At 42.2% G+C, this 21,095-nt stretch overlaps 3 protein-coding genes across 3 annotated transcripts in view; 2 read left to right on the top strand and 1 right to left on the bottom strand.

Moving 5' to 3' along the window:
• LOC118432779 (vezatin-like) overlaps window positions 1-5,209 on the bottom strand; it is a 9,332-nt gene extending 4,123 nt beyond the window's left edge. The window contains exons 1-4 of the mRNA XM_035844398.1: window positions 5,031-5,209; window positions 2,769-3,601; window positions 573-932; window positions 6-175 (exon numbers count right to left, since the gene is read on the bottom strand). Of these exons, the coding sequence (XP_035700291.1) occupies window positions 6-175; window positions 573-932; window positions 2,769-3,601; window positions 5,031-5,199 (1,532 nt within the window). The 5' untranslated portion in view covers window positions 5,200-5,209. The remainder of the gene's footprint in view (window positions 1-5; window positions 176-572; window positions 933-2,768; window positions 3,602-5,030) is intronic.
• Window positions 5,210-5,344: 135 nt separating this feature from the next.
• LOC118403605 (peroxisomal trans-2-enoyl-CoA reductase-like) lies at window positions 5,345-11,609 on the top strand. The gene is made up of 8 exons (XM_035802374.1): window positions 5,345-5,515; window positions 7,015-7,148; window positions 8,003-8,168; window positions 8,419-8,500; window positions 8,966-9,062; window positions 9,558-9,668; window positions 10,576-10,687; window positions 11,191-11,609. Exons 1-8 carry the CDS (start codon window positions 5,389-5,391, stop codon window positions 11,271-11,273), a joined length of 912 nt encoding a protein of 303 aa, XP_035658267.1. The 5' UTR covers window positions 5,345-5,388; the 3' UTR covers window positions 11,274-11,609.
• A 3,313-nt stretch (window positions 11,610-14,922) lies between these two features.
• LOC118403607 (isatin hydrolase-like) lies at window positions 14,923-20,497 on the top strand. Its single transcript, XM_035802376.1, has 6 exons — window positions 14,923-15,094; window positions 15,948-16,084; window positions 17,598-17,707; window positions 18,318-18,470; window positions 18,729-18,910; window positions 20,154-20,497. The coding sequence occupies exons 1-6, from the start codon at window positions 15,065-15,067 to the stop codon at window positions 20,397-20,399; spliced, it is 858 nt and encodes a 285-aa protein (XP_035658269.1). The 5' UTR covers window positions 14,923-15,064; the 3' UTR covers window positions 20,400-20,497.
• Window positions 20,498-21,095: the final 598 nt, after the last annotated feature.

Here is a 21,095-nt window from a genome sequence, read left to right as displayed (position 1 = left end):
CCGACACGTTGTCGAGGTTGTGGAGTTGTTTGGACCCTTCTTCCCAGCATTCCTTGCAGGCCTGCAGCTGTGTCTCCACTTCCTGCAGCTGCTGGGTGACTGCCTGCTGCAGTTCTGTCCAGTCCTGCTGGGAGGCGTCCATAGCTGCACCGATGCTATCCTCAATGGAGCTCACCTGAGGAAACCATGAATGTACAAAATCATGCAGTTAACACATGTTAATATTCATACATTTGTCGACTGATGAAATTAACATTTTGATGACACTTTTATTTTCAAACTTGGTAGATACAAGGACATTACATTATATATTTTATAACGTCCTTGGTAGATAATTTTGCAACAATTTTATTTTCTCAGTTTTCATTTACACTGCAAATCCATGACACTGCAAATGTGGCTACCTTCCTTCTGAATTGTTTCAGTCATAAATTCAAAATACACTGAACACTACTTTTTCCCTCCTACCATGAAAAAAAAACACAGTGAAAGTAAAACCTTATCGCCCCTTGTACAGATGAAGAACTAAACTGAAACTGAAAGTCAATAAATACAGCATACTGTATACAGACCCTGGACATGGTGACTTGCAGGTGTAGTCCCAGACTGTGAATTGCTGTATGGAGACCCACCAAAGGACTGTTCTCAGGTCTCAACATCCTCTCCTGCTCTTTTGCAACACCGTACTTCGTCTGGAAGTCATACTGCTTCTCCAAGACACTGGCGCCACGTTCTGAGACTTCTCCCAACTTCTTCAGGGTTTCCTTGAAGGATGTGATGACCTTCTGACCTTGGATGGGTTCTGTAGTGTGGTGAGTAGAAGGAGAGAAGCAGAGGGCGAGTCGCCGGACAAACTCGGACACTTGGTCAGCCTGCAGCTGGACCAGGTTCTTTAGCGACTTCAGTGAACTGTTGTCATCATTTACTTCTACCTGTGATGGTAAAGGGGGGGAGGGGGCATGAGTGGAGCAGCATGATGTATACATGTGCATCATATATACAATGGCTGGGTCCAGGAACAAAGATGATAATAAGTAAGTAATGTAAAGATAGGTAAACATACAAAAGTTGCACACTATAGAAATCATTGACATACCATTCCACGTTTCTGTAGATCACAAAACTGCTTCACAGAGGAGACATACTTCATTTCCGCCAACATTTGAGTACTAGTATGCTTGACGACACTAGCCATACTTTCAGATGAATGCACCAAAGCTGAAGTTTAGGTAATGCTAGAGTCTATTTGAATGTTGGCAGAAATGATGCAATCCCCCCATGATGCTAGCAGATTGTGTGAGTGAGAAGTGTGAACTTCTTCAATGCATTGTCATTGACATTATAGAATACTAGTAACATATAAATAAACTGTAAATGTGCCGATAACTTTTGAGCAACTATTAGAAAAACCCCACATCAATATATCATCGTTCATCGGCAGTGTTCCCAGCACGTGATGGTCATCTGTTAGTCTGTCCAGCTAAAAGTGGGGCAGACACATTCTCCATTAATCTGAGACTACCACAGGCCCATACTTCCCTCGACCTCTACATACTAACCACATGTTCAGTACTAGTCACAGCTGTTGGCTATCAGTCTAAATATACCAGGCACAGTGCCAGTGTCACTGAATACTGGTGGTAGTGTGTCTACTCAGGGCTCGAAATCCTTTTTAGGCATACTTACTCTGGTGCAGGTAACATTGAAAACTACCTGCACCACTCTAAATTTAGGAAGTATGGATCATACTAAACTGTTCAGGAACCATTGCTATTTTTTTCTTTTATACTTCATAGGTGGTAACAGGCAATGCCGCTAATAACAATCCATATACACCTACATTATAGGACATTTATGTATCAAACCCAGAGTTAACATGGACCAGTGCAAGTTAGGTGCAGGTAGACACCAGAAATACCTGCACAGCCCCAATTTTACCTGCACTAACCTGCATATGCAGGTGGTATTTCGAGCCCTGCTACTGTATGTCATCTAATAACTACATGTACACATACAACTGGATGTTTATCAAGTTACATCAGGCAACTGCAATTCTTGTGATCTACATATTATTTGCTGGATTGATACAAGAGTGAAATAGATTTGGCAAAAATAATGTAACAGCATGCTTGTTGAAGGATGTGCTATAGTCTCAGGACATCTGACTACATATTTCAGCCTCAAGGATGACACTGATAGTGATACAGTAAGGCAATATGAAAGCTGTCATTTTACATGAGAGATGTACAAAGACATGTGTAGGTTACTAATTACAGGGTTATACTATTATAGCCAGCTAGAATAGAAATCATTTTCCGTCCCCTCGACTTTGAATAGAAATCCTATTGAGCGCCGAAGGCCCAATTTGAGGTTCCCAGGAGGGTCTGGGGACATGCTCTCCAAGAAAATTTTGAAATCTAGACCCACTGTTATTTCCTCCAGGTGTAAATTTTGCTGGTAGACTAAGCTGTTCAATGGCATCTATTGTTTTTTTTATATCTCTAGATATTGATTTTTGTCTGTCACAGAGGACGGAACGGGCAAAATTTTTTCCATCCCCAGCTGACAAATTCTGACAAAGGACGGTAGGACGGGCACTGGCTACAACCCTGCTACTAAAAACTTTAGTATTCATGATACAGATTATTTCATCAAATATTACATGTACGTCATAATGTCATCGTCTGAAGATTAGAGATTTTCAAAGCCTACTTGAAATATAGTACAGTCTTTTTTTATTTATGTTTATAGGTAAGATAAGTACAAACCTGTGCTGTATCATTCAGCAGCTGATTGGTTAGTTCCTGTAGAGGTATCACACTGATGTAACTGTTGGTGTTGTCCACTTCTGAGTTGAGCGGACAGTCTTGCAGCAACTGAAGCACCGCCTTTCTGTGCTGCTGTATCATGTCCGCCGTCGCGCGTACGAGCGTCGCTCGTAACGACACGCACTGCTGTTGACTCTGCCACAGCCGACTGTGGATCATTCTCTCCACGGGAACCTGTCCGTGTACCATTGTGAAACCTCGCGCCACCAACTCTCTCTCCTGGACATGGCGGAAGCTCTTTCTCGCGAGGGAAACGCACTTCTCCCCTTCCGACAACCACGTCCTTAACAGGGTCAGGCTTGATTTATGCTCGTGATGACTTCTGACAAACAACATGAACCAGCAGATTATACACAGAGCTCCTGGGAGAACCAGAAAGGTTACAACCAACCAACAGTTCTGTTGAAGGAACAGAGCAGTTGCTAGGACTAGCGCTGCACAGAAATGTGTCGAGAACTGTTCGAGTTTCATAGCATCTGCTGAGAGAAACCAGTTTGTATCGACGTCGTCACCACTGAAGGTATCTGGATCATACAGCTGAAGAAAGTGGTGATCGTCATCGAGAAGAAGCTTGGACTGGATCAACAAGGAAACGTACTGCTTTACGTAATCTTGCTCGATCTCTGCCAACAGTCTTTTTGGAAACGTTCCAACTTGGATGAGAAATCCGAGGATGTTTCTCAGAAGTGACATGACGACACCTTTGAACCAGGCCTGGTTCCCTTGCGTTCCAGTCAGGCCGTTTACCTCAGGTTTACATTTTGAAGTTGTCCCTACACAAAGCAATCAGAAATGCATGTAAAAATAGCATCCAAAGGGAAGCGTACATATGTACCTACCAGTTGGTACATGCACATAAATATGGGATTTTGACCTACTTCTAGTAGTGGCTAAAAATTCTGTTGGCTGACGCTCTGCTCCTTTTGGTAATGCCAACATCTGTTACTACAGTACTACCTACCACCAGGCCACAAATGCCCATAAAGTCCCTCCCCTCACGTCTGTGAAATATGCTGAGGGCCAATTCTCACCACACTGTGATGTTAGGCTGTAGCAAAGTAATCCAGCATGCTCCTCCTCTTTCTATAAATGGTGTATAAATTCACAACTCTTCACAAAAGCAGAGATTAATCTATGATCAATGATAAACTCCACATCCAAACCTTGGCAAAGCACTCGAGGAAAAGGTTTCACAGACCAACACGTGAGGGTTGCAAGTATTCGTGTGATCACCATATTAGCACATGAGGGACAGCTATGATAATGCGGGTGTGTGTAACAGTTTAGTGTAGCGTGGAGAAGAATGTAACAACTGTGGGCACGGTAATGTCATCCGGCGAGAGCGATGCTAAAAATAGGGTCGACCTTAGTACCGGAATCCACAGGAAACCACAGGAAATCACATCAAGGGGTGTATAATCTACCAAAATACAGTATGTTTTCTGTAAATAACTTAATCAGGTTCATCAGGCAATTATTCATATAGTAATTTTTTTAGGAACAACCAAGGAATACTTACTCCCAACGTTTCAATGTCTATCAGACACCATCATCAGGGTAGAATGACTGGGAACTACTTCTTGCTGCTACTTATAGCCGATGTAGGTGGCGCTGCAGCAGCAAGAATGCCGTCCCATATGTGGCTACAAGCATTCTACCCTGATGATGGTGTCTGATAAACATTGATGAAACGTTAGAAGTAAGTACTCCTTGTTTGTGCCTAAAGAAACTTACTATATCATAGTATATGGATACAGTATGTTTTGATGCAAAACTATACTGTATTTCAGTAGATTATACACTCCTTCGTGTGGTTTCCAGTGGATTCCGGTATTCAGGCTGACCGCTAAAAATAGAGAAAAATAGATCGAAAAGTTCGGGGGAGGTATTTCACGTACCACATGTAGGAAGGATACGATGGCAAACACACGCGTGTTTAGGGAATTTCTTCTACTAGTTCTAGTGGAAAATTATATATACAAGCAGTGTGATTTGAAAGCTGTCTTGTGTAGTAACAATTTGATTTATAAGTTCGATTGATAAGATATAGATGATATCAATATGACTTTTATGGCCTCTACTGTAGTCATAATAACATCTCACATTTATTCAGCTGTTGCGATTTTGACAGCTAGCTCCACCCCTTTATAAAATCATGTACGTTAATCTTATGAATGAAAAAATAAACGCATTTGAACTCACCAACTTCGAAGTCTAACTCGCCAACATCTTGAAGATGTTGATAAAGCGGAGAATTCTCAAAAACAACATCTTCGTCGAAGTCTTCTTCAGCCGGATTTTTTTCCGTGCAGGCGGCCATCTTGCTTGGTGGAGTGTTACATTCTGACTTGAAGGGGTGAAGTATGGTCATATAAAAGTAACATTATTAAGTTACAACAAAATATCATAAAGTTTCATTATACAGTCCATCTAAACTATTTGTTTTGTTTTGTAAAAATTATAACCAATAGAACCAAGGAACTTATGATTCTATATATATTATTTTTAACCATCCTATTTTTCAGTGGACTATCTAATAAGGTAAAGGTCAAAGTCCAAGATGGCTGCCGGCGGTTTGCGAGTTCGCTCTGCTTTCCGACAAGGGCTTTTTACAGACAAAGTCGCTATCGTGACAGGAGGAGGAACAGGGATAGGGAAGGCCATAACTCAGGAACTGTTGTACTTAGGTAAGGAAGCGTTTTTGTAAACTGTTATTGAGAAATATCCAAGTTTTTGGCACTGTGTGATTGGGGAGGGGGGCGTGCCTGGGACTTTGATATCGTCTGAATTAGGCCATGTTGATTTGATTATATGGATGACATCCTCCGGGAACTCCAAAACTGATGCGAGCGAGCGAATAAAAAAAAAGTTTGGCAAAAAAAAAAAAGTTGCCTTCAGTATGAAATCAAAGTGGCCAGGAAGGTTGAACATAGGACTAAACACACATAGTATGGTATACCAACAGTTAGGTGTAGGCACCAGTACATCATACGGGTGCAAAACATTTTTTTCTTCTTGGACCAATCCGAAAAAAACAGACCTGAAAAAAACAACAGAGGAACAGGTTTCGCCAATTACAAAATGGACACACTATGTCGGCAGCCATTTGGGGTCTAACCGGGCAAGAAGACAACAAGAGCGAAGTCAAGTAGAGTTTATAGTCAATTGCACCAAGCTTCTACAGTCAAAGGTACAGAGACAGTTAGCCTTTATTACATGGAAATGGGATTTTAAAATGCAATGGGAGTCCAATAATCCACCAAACAGATTCCTTTGTAGCAAAATTGACCAATTACCATTGGTTTGAGTATTGCCAGTTCTCAAGTTTCCACAGACAATCAGGTCCAGGTTCATGTCCGGACGTGGAAATGATCCTCTGGACCTGAATTTTCTGTACTGGTATCTCCCCCAACCAACAATAGATTTTTTTTCTTTCTGTCCTTTCACATCTTATTCTTTGACTTTAGATTCATTTTGGCATTCTATGGCATTAGTTATCTGTTTTCTGATACTTTTTTTTCAATCTACGGAATATTTGTGCTCATTTTACAGCTGCTTTGCATAATTTATTGTGTGGTTGAAAACTTTTTTTTTTTTGGAAATGGCCGAAAATTGGTGCGAGCGCGGATGTCATCCATATAATCAAATCAACGTGGCCTTACTGTAAATGCAGAAATGTTCGCGGTGGATTAATGTTCGCGTTTTTCGCGGTAACCACTTTTCTGTGAACTTAAAACCACTGCGAACATTTTTCTATTATGGTATTAGACTGCAGTCTATGGTGTTACCGCGAACTTAAATCCACCGCGAAAAGTCCCTTTTCCCGCTACCGCGAAATTAAATCCCCGCAAACTTAAATGCATTTACAGTATTATATAGGTCACAAACAACTAAATCCTGGAAATGATTGCTAGCTTTATGCAAGGACGTCCTTGCTTTATGTAACAGAAACCTATTTTGATGTCAGCTCGGGTAAATGGGTACCGCCATTTTAGAACCATAATTATCAACCAAGGATTGCTTAAACAGAAACTATGAGTTGTTGTTTTTTCATAGAAAGTCATATCAGTATCCTAGAATATTGTCTGTGTAGACATCCAAGTTTTTTTTTTTTTAAGAAACGTTAAAACTCCTGCTTATTTACATCAATTTGTTCACTGTATCACCCCCACCCCCCCCACCCCAGGATGTAAAGTAATGATAGCATCCCGTAGTGAGGAGAAGGTGAGAACAGCAGCAGCAGAGATGTCCTCTCAGATACCCACAGACAGCCCTGCACAAATCAAGGCACTGCAGTGTAACATCAGGAAGGAGGAGGATGTAAGCTAACCCACAGTACACTTCTCTAGTTCATATTGTTTTTATAGACTCCGTTGTAACGTTACAAAAGCAAAGTGCGTGCTCGCTTTGAATTTGGGGGTTGCGGGTTCAAACCCAACCAACAAACAGATGTACATGGCCTTCTCCTGGTACATTGAGATTATACACAGATTCTATGTGCTCTCTTAAATTTTAAAAGCACCTCCAGCAACTCTCAAGCACAAGGCACCTAGAGTTAAATACCAAGAGAGACAATTGACTCAAAAACAAACCATGTGTTACTCAGCACCAAAAGACCATGTCTAGCATAATAATAGACGTAAAACAAGGACAACAACAGCAGCAATACCAGAGACTTTTAAGATGGCACATACTGCTTAGCCTGGAGTCCAGCCTTGTTAGCTTTGGTTCAGTCCCAAAGATCTTTACCCTGGAGTCAGTTTGGCAGGGTAGTAACCTTTGGGAATGGACCATTTAGCTAACGACAAGGCTGGACTCTAGGATACGTGCTACTTTCTCTGCTGAGCATTCTGTATTGTATATGGGAAAGAATGATACAGTAATACTAATACATTGTGTACATGTTTGATTTTTACCTCCATTAAATATTCATGGAGATTATATTTTACCCTGCGTTTGTATGTCTGTGTGTGTGAACAATGTAACTCAAGAACGACGGGTGGATTCGGTTTCATATAATTGGTATGTAGCTGGGGGGTGATGAAAGCGGGAATTGATTAGACTTTGGGCCCCGTAGCGGCTTCTCTTGATGCTGCAGTGCAACGTATGGTTTTGCTATCTTGCGTTCTGGATGTTATATAGCTCTTGTTTACATGCTTTCGTCTTTTTTACAGGTAAAGAATTTATTTTCCAAGACCATTGGTGAGTTTGGTAAACTGGACTTCCTGGTGAACAACGCCGGCGGTCAGTTCCCCAGCCCGGCTGCCCACATCAGTCTGAAGGGCTGGAATGCCGTGGTGGACACCAACCTTAATGGCACATTCCTCTGTTGCAGGGAAGGTAACTTAACCCTTGTCCCACTAGGGATAGACTTATGAACAATGTATGCATTATAGCTGAACACTGTGGTGGACACAATGGCACATTCCTCTGCTGCAGGGAAGGTAACTTCATCCTGCTAACTATAGACTTGGGAACAATTTTGTAACCATGGAAGATGGTTAAAGACAGTTTAACCCAGTCATAAGTTTCACTTTTCACTAATCAGTTGTTCAATGAAAGACAAATTATAACTTTATTCTGCATGTAGCGTACCACTCCTGGATGTCTGAGCATGGTGGAGTCATTGTCAACATCATAGCAGACATGTGGAAAGGCTTTCCTATGATGAGGTAAGCACAAACTTTTCTCACCTTTCTCTTTGACTTAAAACATCTAAAGGTACAGGATTCAGATCCCAAGCAATTCCTTATATCCTTGAGAAAGGCACCTAACACAGATTCCCTTACTTAATATATAACCTCCTTGCTCAACTCAGGTGAAAATGAGTATCAAGCTTTGCTTATATCAGGGCTGTCTCCAGGACCTGTCCCTCCATCCCAGGACAGAAATTTACTTGTTGTCCGTCCCAAAAATCTGAACTTCATGGCATGAAACTGTTGAAAATCTATTTTCAGTAGCTTAAATTGACACATTTACCAAGGAAAATGAACAACATAGGCACCCAAACAATGACTGGAACGGGAAAACATCTAAAGCTGGAGACATCCCTGGGTTATATGTATGTCCTCACAGATGTAAATCCAGAGGTGTTGTTTGTTTTCATGTTGTAATTGCTGTTATTTGTTATTCCCCAGTCACACAGGGGCTGCCCGTGCCGCTGTGGACAACCTGACAAAGAGCCTCGCCCTGGAGTGGGCAGCCAACGGGATCCGGATCAACTCTGTAGCGCCCGTGAGATCACACTTCTCTAGATCATGTTGGCATGCGGATCAAGGATAGATCCAAGTTTTGGCCTTTTTTATTGATAATAGAATTATGTGTGCACGGGTATAGGGCATAGTATTTGAAATGTCCATGTTGTTAATGGCATGCCTCTACAGGTATGTTATCCAGAGTTCTCCACTTTTCCCAGCAGGCAATGGAATACATCAATTGGTGTATTGATTGGTAGTGATTCTTTGAACTAATAAGTTTTCACCAGCACTTCTTGGTTTGATTGTTGGTTGCCAATCAATCTGCACATTGCAAACAGAGAAATTATAGATGTGTTGGCCAAACTCTTTGTCAGTGCCAATAAATTGCATGTCTTGATTCTGTTTTGATTTTGTCAAGTTTTGATTCTGTGTTACAAAACTTTTACTCAGTCAACTTGATCCAATATTCATGTCCAGAGGAAAGGTTTTTATCATCTTCACAAAAAACTGTTCTTCCTTCTTGCAACCATAGGGAAGCAGTATCTACTCCGACACTGCAGCCAGAAACTATAGCTCTTCTGATAACATTTTCCTCCGTGAAATACCCAACATTCCAGCAAAACGCCTGGGAAAACCAGAGGAGGTTGGTTGATGTTTAAATGTTATATAATTATCTTATTTTCCACAGGGTACCATCTTTTCAACTAGTGCAGCAAGGAATTATGATTCCAGTTTAAACATATTTCAAAGTCAGATCCCCCACATTCCAGTTAAAAGACTAGGGAAGCCAGGAGAGGTGGGTTTATCCTTTTCTCTGTGTCTGTCATTTTTTTTTTTGAATGCCTTTCAACTGGAGACTTTCACTTAGTATAGAAGTGCATGTTTGGTGTACGGTATCTTTGGCTGTCCCTTACTGCCTGAACAGATAAGGAAGGACATTCAACACTTTGGGCATTCAATATAACAATTGTTCATTCATCTTTAACATATATGTATATAAATACATTTCAATTGGGGCTGTCTCTATCTTTTTTTTCTGTCCCATTCATTGTTTGGGATCCCATGTTGTAAATTTTGGCAGTTAAATCTGTCATTTTAAGCATACAAAATGCTACAAGGATATTGGAGTTTTTTTTTACATTGCCAGTACTGTCTCTCATCTGCTTATGTTTCAATGTCTATTAGACATCTTCCTCGGAACTGGAATGCTGCTTTTCTGAGGAAACAATTTGAAATGTAGTGGCTTTACAAACAATGCAAACATAAAGCCACCACAACTATTTCTGCATTTACAGTACTAAAAAAAATTCATGGGTCTTAGTGGCAAGTGTGACCTTTAGACAGATTAGCCGTGAGGCTCGGTGGGCTTGGTGGGGCACCATGGCGAGTATTGAACTAATGATTCTGATTCCAACGCTCTAGCCATTGCGCCACACAGACACCCCTTACTAGTACAGTACTATCCTTCTGTATGTCCCACACCACAATTTCGGTGTAAGAAGGCTGTCTCTACATTGGAACATACTAACATAGCATTCCTTTTCTTTCAGGTGTCTACTGCGGTGTGTTTCTTATTGTCGCCTTCTTCTGCATTCATCACTGGAGAGACGATAAAGGTTGATGGAGGCCAGAGTCTGTATAGGTTCAGTTTTGAAGTCCCAGGTAGGTACATTTTTGTAATTAGCTAAATTAAATGATTAAACCTGACTTACTCTCACTGTAAACTCTCAGTGGTGACTTCAGTTCTTAAAGTTGAAATAAGGACATAGAGGCCAGAATATCTTTTTTTTTTCTTTGAGGCCTTTGATATCTATTTCAAAAGCCCCTTTTGTGGGATTTTGGTGCTAGAACTGGACATATCCTCCAGAACAGCATGTTTCCATTTATAATAACTTCTTAAGCATATTTGGCATCTCGTGTGTAATTTGTGAATATCCTGGTAATGTGATTCAGCTTTTTATGATATGCATAAAGAGGTGAGAAAAACATTGACTTTTGGATCACTATGATTCTATGATAACGTTAAAAGGCAAAGGGTTTGCAAAACATTTTGCATTATTGTATTTCCCTACTAGTAGTTCATGTCTTATAAAACATAATGTTACATTATGTTTAATCCTATGTGGTTAAAAAAAAAGATTATGATAATGTACTCTAACTTACAGATCACAACAAGCAGCCAGCCTATGACTGGGAGAAGTTGATCAAGGAAGAGGAGAGTGATGGCAGCCCCAAGTCTAAACTATAAACTCCTCACGACTCATTCGCTGAGTTTTTATTTTATGTTCTGTCTTGTATTGCATTACTATGGGTCTTTAATGGCAAACTTAAAACACTGTGAGCATTTTACTGCGAAAATAAGGCACACAAATGCAAAATAGTTCACATTATGAAGGTATTTTATGAAGAAAGAAAGAAGCTATAATAATTTCAATTTAAGCATTGTCTACCATACATACATGTATAGACCTAATATGTATGGAATCTGTGAACATGGATGGAACTTAAGTATTATTTTAGCAAATGATATTGACAGTTAATTTAATGTTATATACATACATATGATTATTATTAACAAGAATTATATGTAACATTCAGGGGGTAGAATGTATTCAAACTTTATTTTAAGAAACCAACCAAGCAAACTGTCCAATCTAATGAAAAATTATCGATCTCACCTCTAAATTATTCCCAGATAAATTTGTGGAGAAGGATGGATAAACCTTTGTGTAACAATCAATACTACTCCAGATGTACCTCAGTTGATATGATGTATATATTTTCATCATGGAACAAAGCTTGTCTATTGCTAACTGATGTGTTCAGAATTTTTGAATTATGATAGTAAGCATCAATATTGTATCATCTTATATTTATGGTGCCAAGACATTTAGTCAATTCTTCAATCATCAAGCTCAACAAGCTATCCACCACCCCAAAAGTATAACCATAAGAATATGATACAAGATTAGGAGATTTATAACTATAGTTATGCATAACTACAATAGGCAAAATCTAGTCATCCAAACTTAGCGGGTAAAGTGGCTGAAACGGGTAAAGTGGTTGGAGCGGGTAAAGTGGCTGGAGCGGGTAAAGTGGCTGGAGCGGGTAAAGCGGCTGAAACGGGTAAAGTGGTTGGAGCGGGTAAAGTGGTTGGAGCGGTTAAGGGGCTGGAGCGGGTAAAGTGGCTGGAGCGGGTAAAGTGGCTGGAGCGGGTAAAGGGGCTGGAGCGGGTAAAGTGGCTGGAGCGGGTAAAGGGGCTGGAGCGGGTAAAGTGGTTGGAGCGGTTAAGGGGCTGGAGCGGGTAAAGTGGCTGGAGCGGGTAAAGTGGCTGGAGCGGGTAAAGGGGCTGGAGCGGGTAAAGTGGCTGGAGCGGGTAAAGGGGCTGGAGCGGGTAAAGTGGCTGGAGCGGGTAAAGTGGCTGGAGCGGGTAAAGTGGCTGGAGCGGTAAAGGGGCTGGAGCGGGTAAAGGGGCTGGAGCGGGTAAAGTGGCTGGACCGGGTAAAGGGGCTGGAGCGGGTAAAGTGGCTGGACCGGGTAAAGGGGCTGGAGCGGGTAAAGTGGCTGGACCGGGTAAAGGGGTTGGAGCGGGTAAAGGGGCTGGAGCGGGTAAAGTGGCTGGACCGGGTAAAGGGGCTGGAGCGGGTAAAGGGGTTGGAGCGGGTAAAGGGGCTGGAGCGGGTAAAGTGGCTGGACCGGGTAAAGGGGCTGGAGCGGGTAAAGTGGCTGGACCGGGTAAAGGGGCTGGAGCGGGTAAAGGGGCTGGAGCGGGTAAAGTGGCTGGAGCGGGTACCCGCTCCACTCACACAGACAAACCCCAAACAATACCTCCAGTTTTAACGGAGGTAATGATAGGTAACTAAATGTATGGGAATAGTCCACTTACCTCTCGCATCTCCTTAATTCTGGATCCTCCCTTTCCAATCAGTAGTCCACACTGACTACTGGGGACAAGCAGCCGAAATGTGACTGTAGCAACATGTGTGCTGTCTCCTGCTGCTATTTTCGTTCTCTGAAATTAACATGAGTTATGTTTATTTAAAAAGCAGCCATCCTTTAGCTTGCTCAAAAGAAAGGGAATCTATCTATCATAAATTAATATAATAAAGAGTGCATTTATGAAGGTTAGACATCCAACTATGCAAACTGATTCACATTTGAGTGACTTTTGCATTCTTATGAGTTATTGGCTTAACCAGTTTTTCTAGTTAGCTGCACTTGTATTGTATTGTTCTGCTAGTTCATGCTAGTGACACTGAAGAAGAGTGATGGATGCCACTCGAAACGTCCAGAAGTAAATCTACATCTTTTTATCCAGTTGTAGGGATTGTATTGTATTGAAATATAATACAGAATGAATAGTTGTTGTTTTATCTCTTCCAACTTCTCTGCAACCAGTCTCCTTGCCGTTTGGATGCTGTTAGTGGAGCCTGAGATATTTAGGATGCGCTCCACTACCGCGGTACTCGTGATGTTGATGTTGGCACCGCTCTACAGAGGAGACAAAAAGAAAACTGGGAATGACAGATGGAAAGAAAGAGGGAAGAGAGGAGACAGTCCGTTGCCTACCTGCAAGATGTATAAGACGATACAATAAGAAGACTGTAAAATTACTGTATCACGGAAGCTTTTTATATTCACTCCTTCCTTTCCGATGATGGCACCAGCGTCCTGAAACACACAAATGTGAACGTGAAATTTTAGTATCTTTGTCTGTGTGGATACTCCAGTTGGTGTGCCCAAGTATGGAATCTATCATAACGTAATGACGACGGTATGCGTACATAATCATTTATTCAAACTTTTAGGCAACTTTATACGATACCGAGATTATTGCTGGACATTTATTGACTGTTTCTGTAAATGTACAACTGCCAAGTGCTAGCCTGGATGCCAGACTGTTTCCATGGCGAACACAGGTCAGATCCAGTGTTAATCTCTGAGTTACACCCCATCCGAGGGTATTTTGCAAGCAGCGGTTTCGGCTGGCGGGCTAGTAGTGGCTGCCATTTCTTCGGCTGCCTCCGTCTACAATGTACAGATATACAGACGAAAATATTGAAACCTCTGCTTGGAGAATACATGAATCGCTTTCTAAAACATCAAAGTCCACAGATTACGCACAGATAGTATTGTAGCATTTTTTCCTCCTTTAATAATAGTCGTGAATCTGAACACAATCAATAGATGGCGGTTCAGTACCTGGGACAGAATAATGATGCGTATGGTTAGCTTCTCGTTGCTACTGGCCATTTCGAGGGAGGCAGAATGAAGGAGGATGGAAGGAGTAGATCACGGAATTCTGCGAAGGAAAACTTCGCATCAACCACTAGTATTACATTTACAGCAATAACGACATCATTTAGTTTAAGCAGTGATCAAAGTAATCCGTAAGACTTCTAAGTATACCTAAAGCCCCGGTCACAAAGCGCGTACGAGTCCGTTGTATCTAAAATCAGGGTATTTAGAGATATCGACGGACGGTGGATTCTGACGGAAAAGAGTTTGAAAATATTAAGATTTGAAACCACTATCGACTTGATATCCATAGATACCCCGTTTTTAAACGGAACGTATATAGGCTAACTCGCGGATAAAGGTGAACTAGCGTTAGTCATTTAGTCGCTTCTTTAGAGGACCCCTCTCTTTCGTTATTCTCCGTACAAACATTTACTTTCGCCAAGATTATGTTTTAACTTCGGTTCGTTACTCGGTATGCAAGGAACTAATGATTCTTATGATAATTGCTATCGGTTGCGTCTTACATACCTAATACTAGTTAATCGATGCGGTATCTATGTACCAAACGGGCCATTCACCGAGGTTAAGTCAACATCAGGGTAAAGACAGTCAGCAAACAAGGCCTGGTTAACCGGTTACGTAAGGCATATTGACTCCGCTTAACCATTAACTGTATCATGCCCTTAAGTCTGACTGAATCGCGCCCCTCCCATAAGTTTGTGTCGCACCACAACAGCATCGCTGTGTTATACTGACCAGATATCATAGAACTGACAACCAACAACCAACGGTTTTACCATGAAGGGATGCTACGCACTGACAGCATTGGTAGGTCGGCATTGCCACTTTTTTCTACAGTATTTGCTTTTGGACAGTGGAGGACAATTTCATGTGACACTGCACTAAAGGTAGTAACTTATATTGACATACATGTACACAGCACACCCAGAAGGTAAAGGTAGTCTTTTCTTTTACCTCCCCGACCGAAGTAATTTTTTACACCTGACTGAAGTGAGGAAAGTCGTGTAAAGTGTCTTTCCTAGGGGCACAACGTCGGGGAACGGAAAGTATTGAACTCTGGACCTGTAGATTCATTGCCACTTTCAAGTTTTTCCTGGGCGCTCGCGATCGTGTTCATGTTATCCCCGATACTCCATCAACATTCATTGGGAACTCATGTGGCGTGAAATCTGTCTGATTTCTTAACGTGTTTCTAGGGAATCTTGAGAAAACCTGATGATATCGACTCTTAGAGAGTAATACTGTGCCAATGACCTGCCCTGTTCAAAACGCTATGGAGTTAAAACCTGCAAGTCATGGTCATCACAGAAAGCACTGCCAAACGGATTTGCCTTGACATTAAGCTAAATATAATCTGATTTGTTGCGCGCCATGTTCTTCTATTATCATGATAACAACTAGCTTGTTTGTTTTGTCAAGCCTATTTCGAATTCTCGACTTCACTTACATTATGTCACATATATCCAACAAGGTACTAAATTTTTCAGTCAGGATCAACGGAGGCACTGTCACTTTCAAAATCTCATTCCGCAAACGGAACGCTGACGCTATAAGACCTGAGTGACCTAAGTAAATGCATCTCTATAGTCAACACCTAGACACTACTTGGACTATAGACAGAAGCTATTGCTGGCTATGTACTTATTGTTGTTGCCTGTAGGTTATCTGCAGTTGCATGCACTACTCGCTAGGAGTCCTTCCAGGAAACCCCCGGATTGTGGACTTGACCCACACCTTGCTGAACGGTCTGGTGTACTGGCCAGGGGAGGTGCACTATCAGTGGAACAGAGGATTCAGGTGCGTGCTGCAAGTTGTTCATTTAATACCTCCATGAAAAAGTCATGGAGGGTATATTTTTTACAAGCGTTTGTGTGTGTGTCTGTGTGTGTGTCAACAAGATAACTCAAGAACGGCTGCTGGATTGGTTTCATACATGATACATGGTCATACATAGTGTGTAGGTGGGGTGTGACGAAAGCTGGAAATGATTAGATTTTGGGCCGCATAGTGGGTTTCCTTGGTACTGCAGCGTGACGTTCGCGTTTGCTATCTCGTGTTCTGAACAAACTACGGTAACTATCTTTGGGTGTTAGACAGCTCTTGTGATCGGGAAGAAGTAACGTAAGTTTTGGGGCCCCCAGCGGCTAGTTTTGGGATAACATCCATCTATTCATTCATTACCTCCATGAAATGTCATGGAGGTTATATTTTCATCAGCGTTTGTGTGTGTGTGTGTCTGTCAACAAGATAACTCGGGAACGGCTGGATGGATTAGTTTCATACTTCGTGTGTTGCTGGGGTGTGATGAAAGCTGGAAGTGATTAGATTTTGGGCCCCCTAGCGGCTTCCCTTGGTACTGCAGCGCAACTTCCGGTTTTGCTATCTCATGTTCTGAACAAGCTATGGTCAAGATTTTAGAGTATTAAATAGCTCTTGTGCTCAGGAATAAGTGAAAAAAGTTTGGGTTCCCTAGCGGCTAGTTTGGGGATAGCAGGGGCATTTTTGTCAAAAACTTCTGAAGACGATAACTCAAAAAGGGAACAACGGATTTTCATGATTTTTGGTATGTAGGTACCTTAGACAATGTTGTACAAAGTGAAATACCAATTATGCATAATAGGAGTACAGTTGCATAATTAATGAGAATATTCTATCATAGCAGTTTTTTCTATGTAACTCTTGTCCCAGATGTTATATGGTCTTGACATTTGGGTGGTAGATAGCTTTCAGTGTCATGACAAAGTGGGGCAAATTTCAGCCCCCTAACATTTAATTTGGGAACTGCAGGGGCATTTTTGTCAAGACATTCCAAAGAGGATAAATGCAGAAAGGATTGACGGATTGGCATCATATTAGGCATGCGGGTACCTTAGGCAAAGATGTTCATAATGATATACATGTTATGCAAATGAGGAGTTGATTTGCATAATTAATGAGGAAATTGTATAATTCCGTTGTTTTCAATAACTGGACTTTAATACATGTAACAGATGTTAATTATGATAGGTGGAATATAAGCAGATACCAAATATGGTAATGGCAACTTATTTGCATAATTTATGTAAAAATTGCAAAACTGCTTTATGATTAACAATGGGAATTTTATAATTGTGACATGTGTACGTTAGCCAATGCTGAACAACGCCATGCATAAATTATGTTAATGTGTTAGTCAATTGCATGAAATTTACAAAGGCTTTAAATTTTCATGGAGGTATGAGGTCGCCGAACTCTAGTTAATTCATTCATCCATCCATTCGTTAGTTCTTTCATCCACCCATTCATTAATTCATTAATTCGCTAATTCCAGAGGTCAGACCCCGGGCGGCTTCTATCTGGAGAATAACGACTTCCAGTCATCTGAGCACAGCGGGACCCATGTGGACGCGCCTGCGCACATGGCACAGGGCAGGTGGAAAGGTGGGTCCCAAACATCGCCTCTCCCTTCAGTCGTCTCGATCTCTCCCCTCCCCGTGTTTTCTCTTTCTTTCCCAGTGTGTCTGCCTGTGTCTTGTACAAACTTAAAACAAACTTTCCAAAAGATTTGTGCGTAGTTCTGGATCTTGTATGTCCTGCCGTGACGTCACGTTATGCAGATAGAACACGTGAGTTAGACTTCCCGCAACTTATGATACACTGCTCACTGAGTCACGTGTTCTATCTGCATAACAGTAACGTCACGGCAGCAGTGGATTTTTCATTCCTTGACAAAGACTGGTGCTGTTCAGTCGAATATTTGGGCGAGTTCAATTTATGTGTTGGATATGACAGTTAAACTAGTTTAAGAAACATACATGGGGGCCCTAATGTCCTTTGGCGTAGAGCGTAATCGGGCGTTTTAATTTTACGTAGAGCGTAGACGGGTCGCTTAATTGAACGTAGAGCGTAATCAGTGCATTTTGCGTAGAGCGTAATTGACTCTTTTAATTCTACGTAATGCGTAATGTAGCTCCCGGGAATTTACCGAAAAACGTAATGGATGAATTGTGCGTATAGCGGAATCAAACCTGCCCTAACTTTCTTGTTCCAGCCGACCAGATCCAGCTGTCCCGCCTGACGGGCCCGGGTGTTGTGGTGGACCTGTGGGAGAAGAACGTGACGTCAGACTACCTGGTGTCACAGCAGGACTTCCAGGACTGGGAGGAGCAGCACGGGAGGATCCCGGACGGCTGTATTCTCATGAGTCAGTTCACTCTTCTTCTTCGTTATTATACGCGCTTAAAGTCTCGTTAGGCTGAGGTCTCCAAGCACGGTACGTAAGACGTGCACAAGACTGTAAGTTTTGATCCACTCACACCGGGATGGACCCCTAATCTTTTTGATGAGTGTGGCGGGTTCTTTTCAGTGAACGAACCCCGCAGTGCCGCACCGGTGCCCGAAGTGCAGTGAGGTACCCCCTATAGTGTACGATTCTTCATCAGTACTGTGTGTTTATTTCCAGTCCACACAGGATGGGCAAAGCGTTACTGGGACGCCGGTCAGCTGGCCTTCATGGGCTCCACAAACGAGTCCGGTCTGAGCTTCCCCGGTCTGGACCCGGCCGCCGCGCGCTGGCTGGCCGACAACCGCGCCATGCACGCCGTGGGGATAGACACCTGCTCCGTGGACGCCGCAAAAACAGAGGTAAAGGTGGCATCTCACTGTACTTGCGTCACGCTTGCGTCACTGCGGGGTTCGAAAGAATTTCAGAGATAACGAATTGTCTTACTTTTTTGTGTATTTTGTCGTCTTCTAAGCCATACTTTTATGTATTACGCAATATCTAAATTACAACAAAAAAATCGGAGAAAACAACAAAATAATGACGCAGTGAACGAACCCCGCAGCCACAAGCTTGACGCAATGAGATGTGCAGTGAGATACCACCTTAAGGTGTAACGTTGAAAGCTTGCCCAAAAGAACAAACAACTAGATAACTACACTTCATGAAGATTGGTTCTCCTTAAAACTGGATTGGCAGATACGGCTGCCTGTCAGCTAACGGTCGACCGGTCATAGGAGCAAGGACCACATATGAGCGACTTAAACTGCACAGACGGCCGTTTAAATACCTAGAAGGACACATTCAATCTCACGTTCAGGCTTCTTTGCAAACAATATATCAAGGTTTCCAACAAATATCCCCAGTGCGACATTGAGGGATAAACCTTTTCTTCTCATCTTATATTGCTAGCAACGCTATGCGCTTCTAGGCATATGCGCATAAACTAATTGTCTAACTCGTCGATGAAGGTTAGACATCCAGGTAATAAGATACGTCAAAAAGCGGCTCAAGCAACCGGATATGATCTGATAAAAGCTCCTTGGATTTAGGAAACGGTCAGACGTTTCAGACAATCATCCTGTGTCTTTGGTCAATGACAATGAAGAAATCTTGTTGGTGATAGTTTTTATATCCTACACCGGTGGATTGATAGCAAAATAGATCTAGTTGGAGAACAGGCTTATCCTAACCATGAATTAATATGCAAAAGAGGGAAGGAAGACATTTTTTATGATTTCTTTAGATCCTTTTGCATATCAATTCACAGCTAGGATATTGAAAACTCTCTCCAACAAAATTTCTCCAGTGTCACTGTACTCACTGACGAAAGACACCGAATGGCTGTCTGAAGCGCCTGACTATTTCCAAAATCATCTCCAGTCGTATCTGTATCTGTATCTGTATCTATGTAGCCAGTATAACCGCCCCGTTCGGCGTAACACACCAGCTTCGCAGGCATGTGGCACGGCAGCAGCTGGTCATATTACACTGAACGACCTGAACGACCATGTTGCTTGTGTAACTGCTTTTTGGCGTATCTTATTGACTGGATATCTAACCTTCATCCGTAGAAATGTCATGGTCTACCTCGATTTTCTCCAGGCCAAAGGTAGCCACACGACCCTGCTGGACTTGAACATCCCCTTCCTGGAGAACGTGGCGAACCTGGACCAGCTGCCCGCCACCGGCTCCACCATCTTCGCCCTGCCCATCAAGATCGGCGGCGGGAGCGGCGCCCCGGCCAGGATCATCGCCGTCATAGATGGGGGCACCAGCGCAGCAGCCAGAGGGCCTGGACCGAGGCTTGTTGTGCTGGCTTTGTCAATCTTAGCATTATACGTCATTTAAGATAAGACGGCAAGTGTACGACTGTACTATAAGCCTTCTCACATTAGTCAGGACGCATATGCGGCGACAGGAATTCTAGGTAATATGTCAAAGTGTAAGGCCCACAAAAAGTAAACAGTCCTTGTCTTTACCATTGTTTCGATTTGCATAACAACGTCCAGACGGGTTTTGTTTACTTTTTATTCCTTACCCTTTGACATATTACCTAGAATTCCTAGCTGTCGCCGCACATGCGTCCTGACTAATGTGAGAAGGCTTATAGGAAGTTACATAACTGTTAGGATAACAAAACGAAATGAAGGACGTAAATGTTAACAAGATAAAACGATTGAATCGATTGTCAAGTATTGGAACAACCGTTGAACAAGTCATATATGATCATCGATATCGCGATCATCGATGGGGACACCAGCGTGGCCGCGAGAGGGCCCGGACCGAGGCTTCTCGGGATTGGTGTGCTGGTTTTGGCACTCTTAGCGTTCTACGTCATTTCACACTCAGAAAAGTAATCGAATTAAACGTCGAATCTGATTAATCTGGTTGGTAGAATATAGGAGAATTCTTTTACACAAACAGTTACTACTCTCTCATTTCTGACAACAATTTAGGTTTCGAACACAGTGACACGTTGAGGCGTGGCACGACCACTTCCATGATTTGATATCTGCTATTCTAAAATCATACCTGAAAGGAAAA

This window comes from Branchiostoma floridae, chromosome 16 (genome assembly GCF_000003815.2).
Source record: "Branchiostoma floridae strain S238N-H82 chromosome 16, Bfl_VNyyK, whole genome shotgun sequence".
Lineage (NCBI taxonomy): Eukaryota > Metazoa > Chordata > Leptocardii > Amphioxiformes > Branchiostomatidae > Branchiostoma > Branchiostoma floridae.
This window is presented reverse-complemented; position numbering and strand designations above follow the sequence as displayed.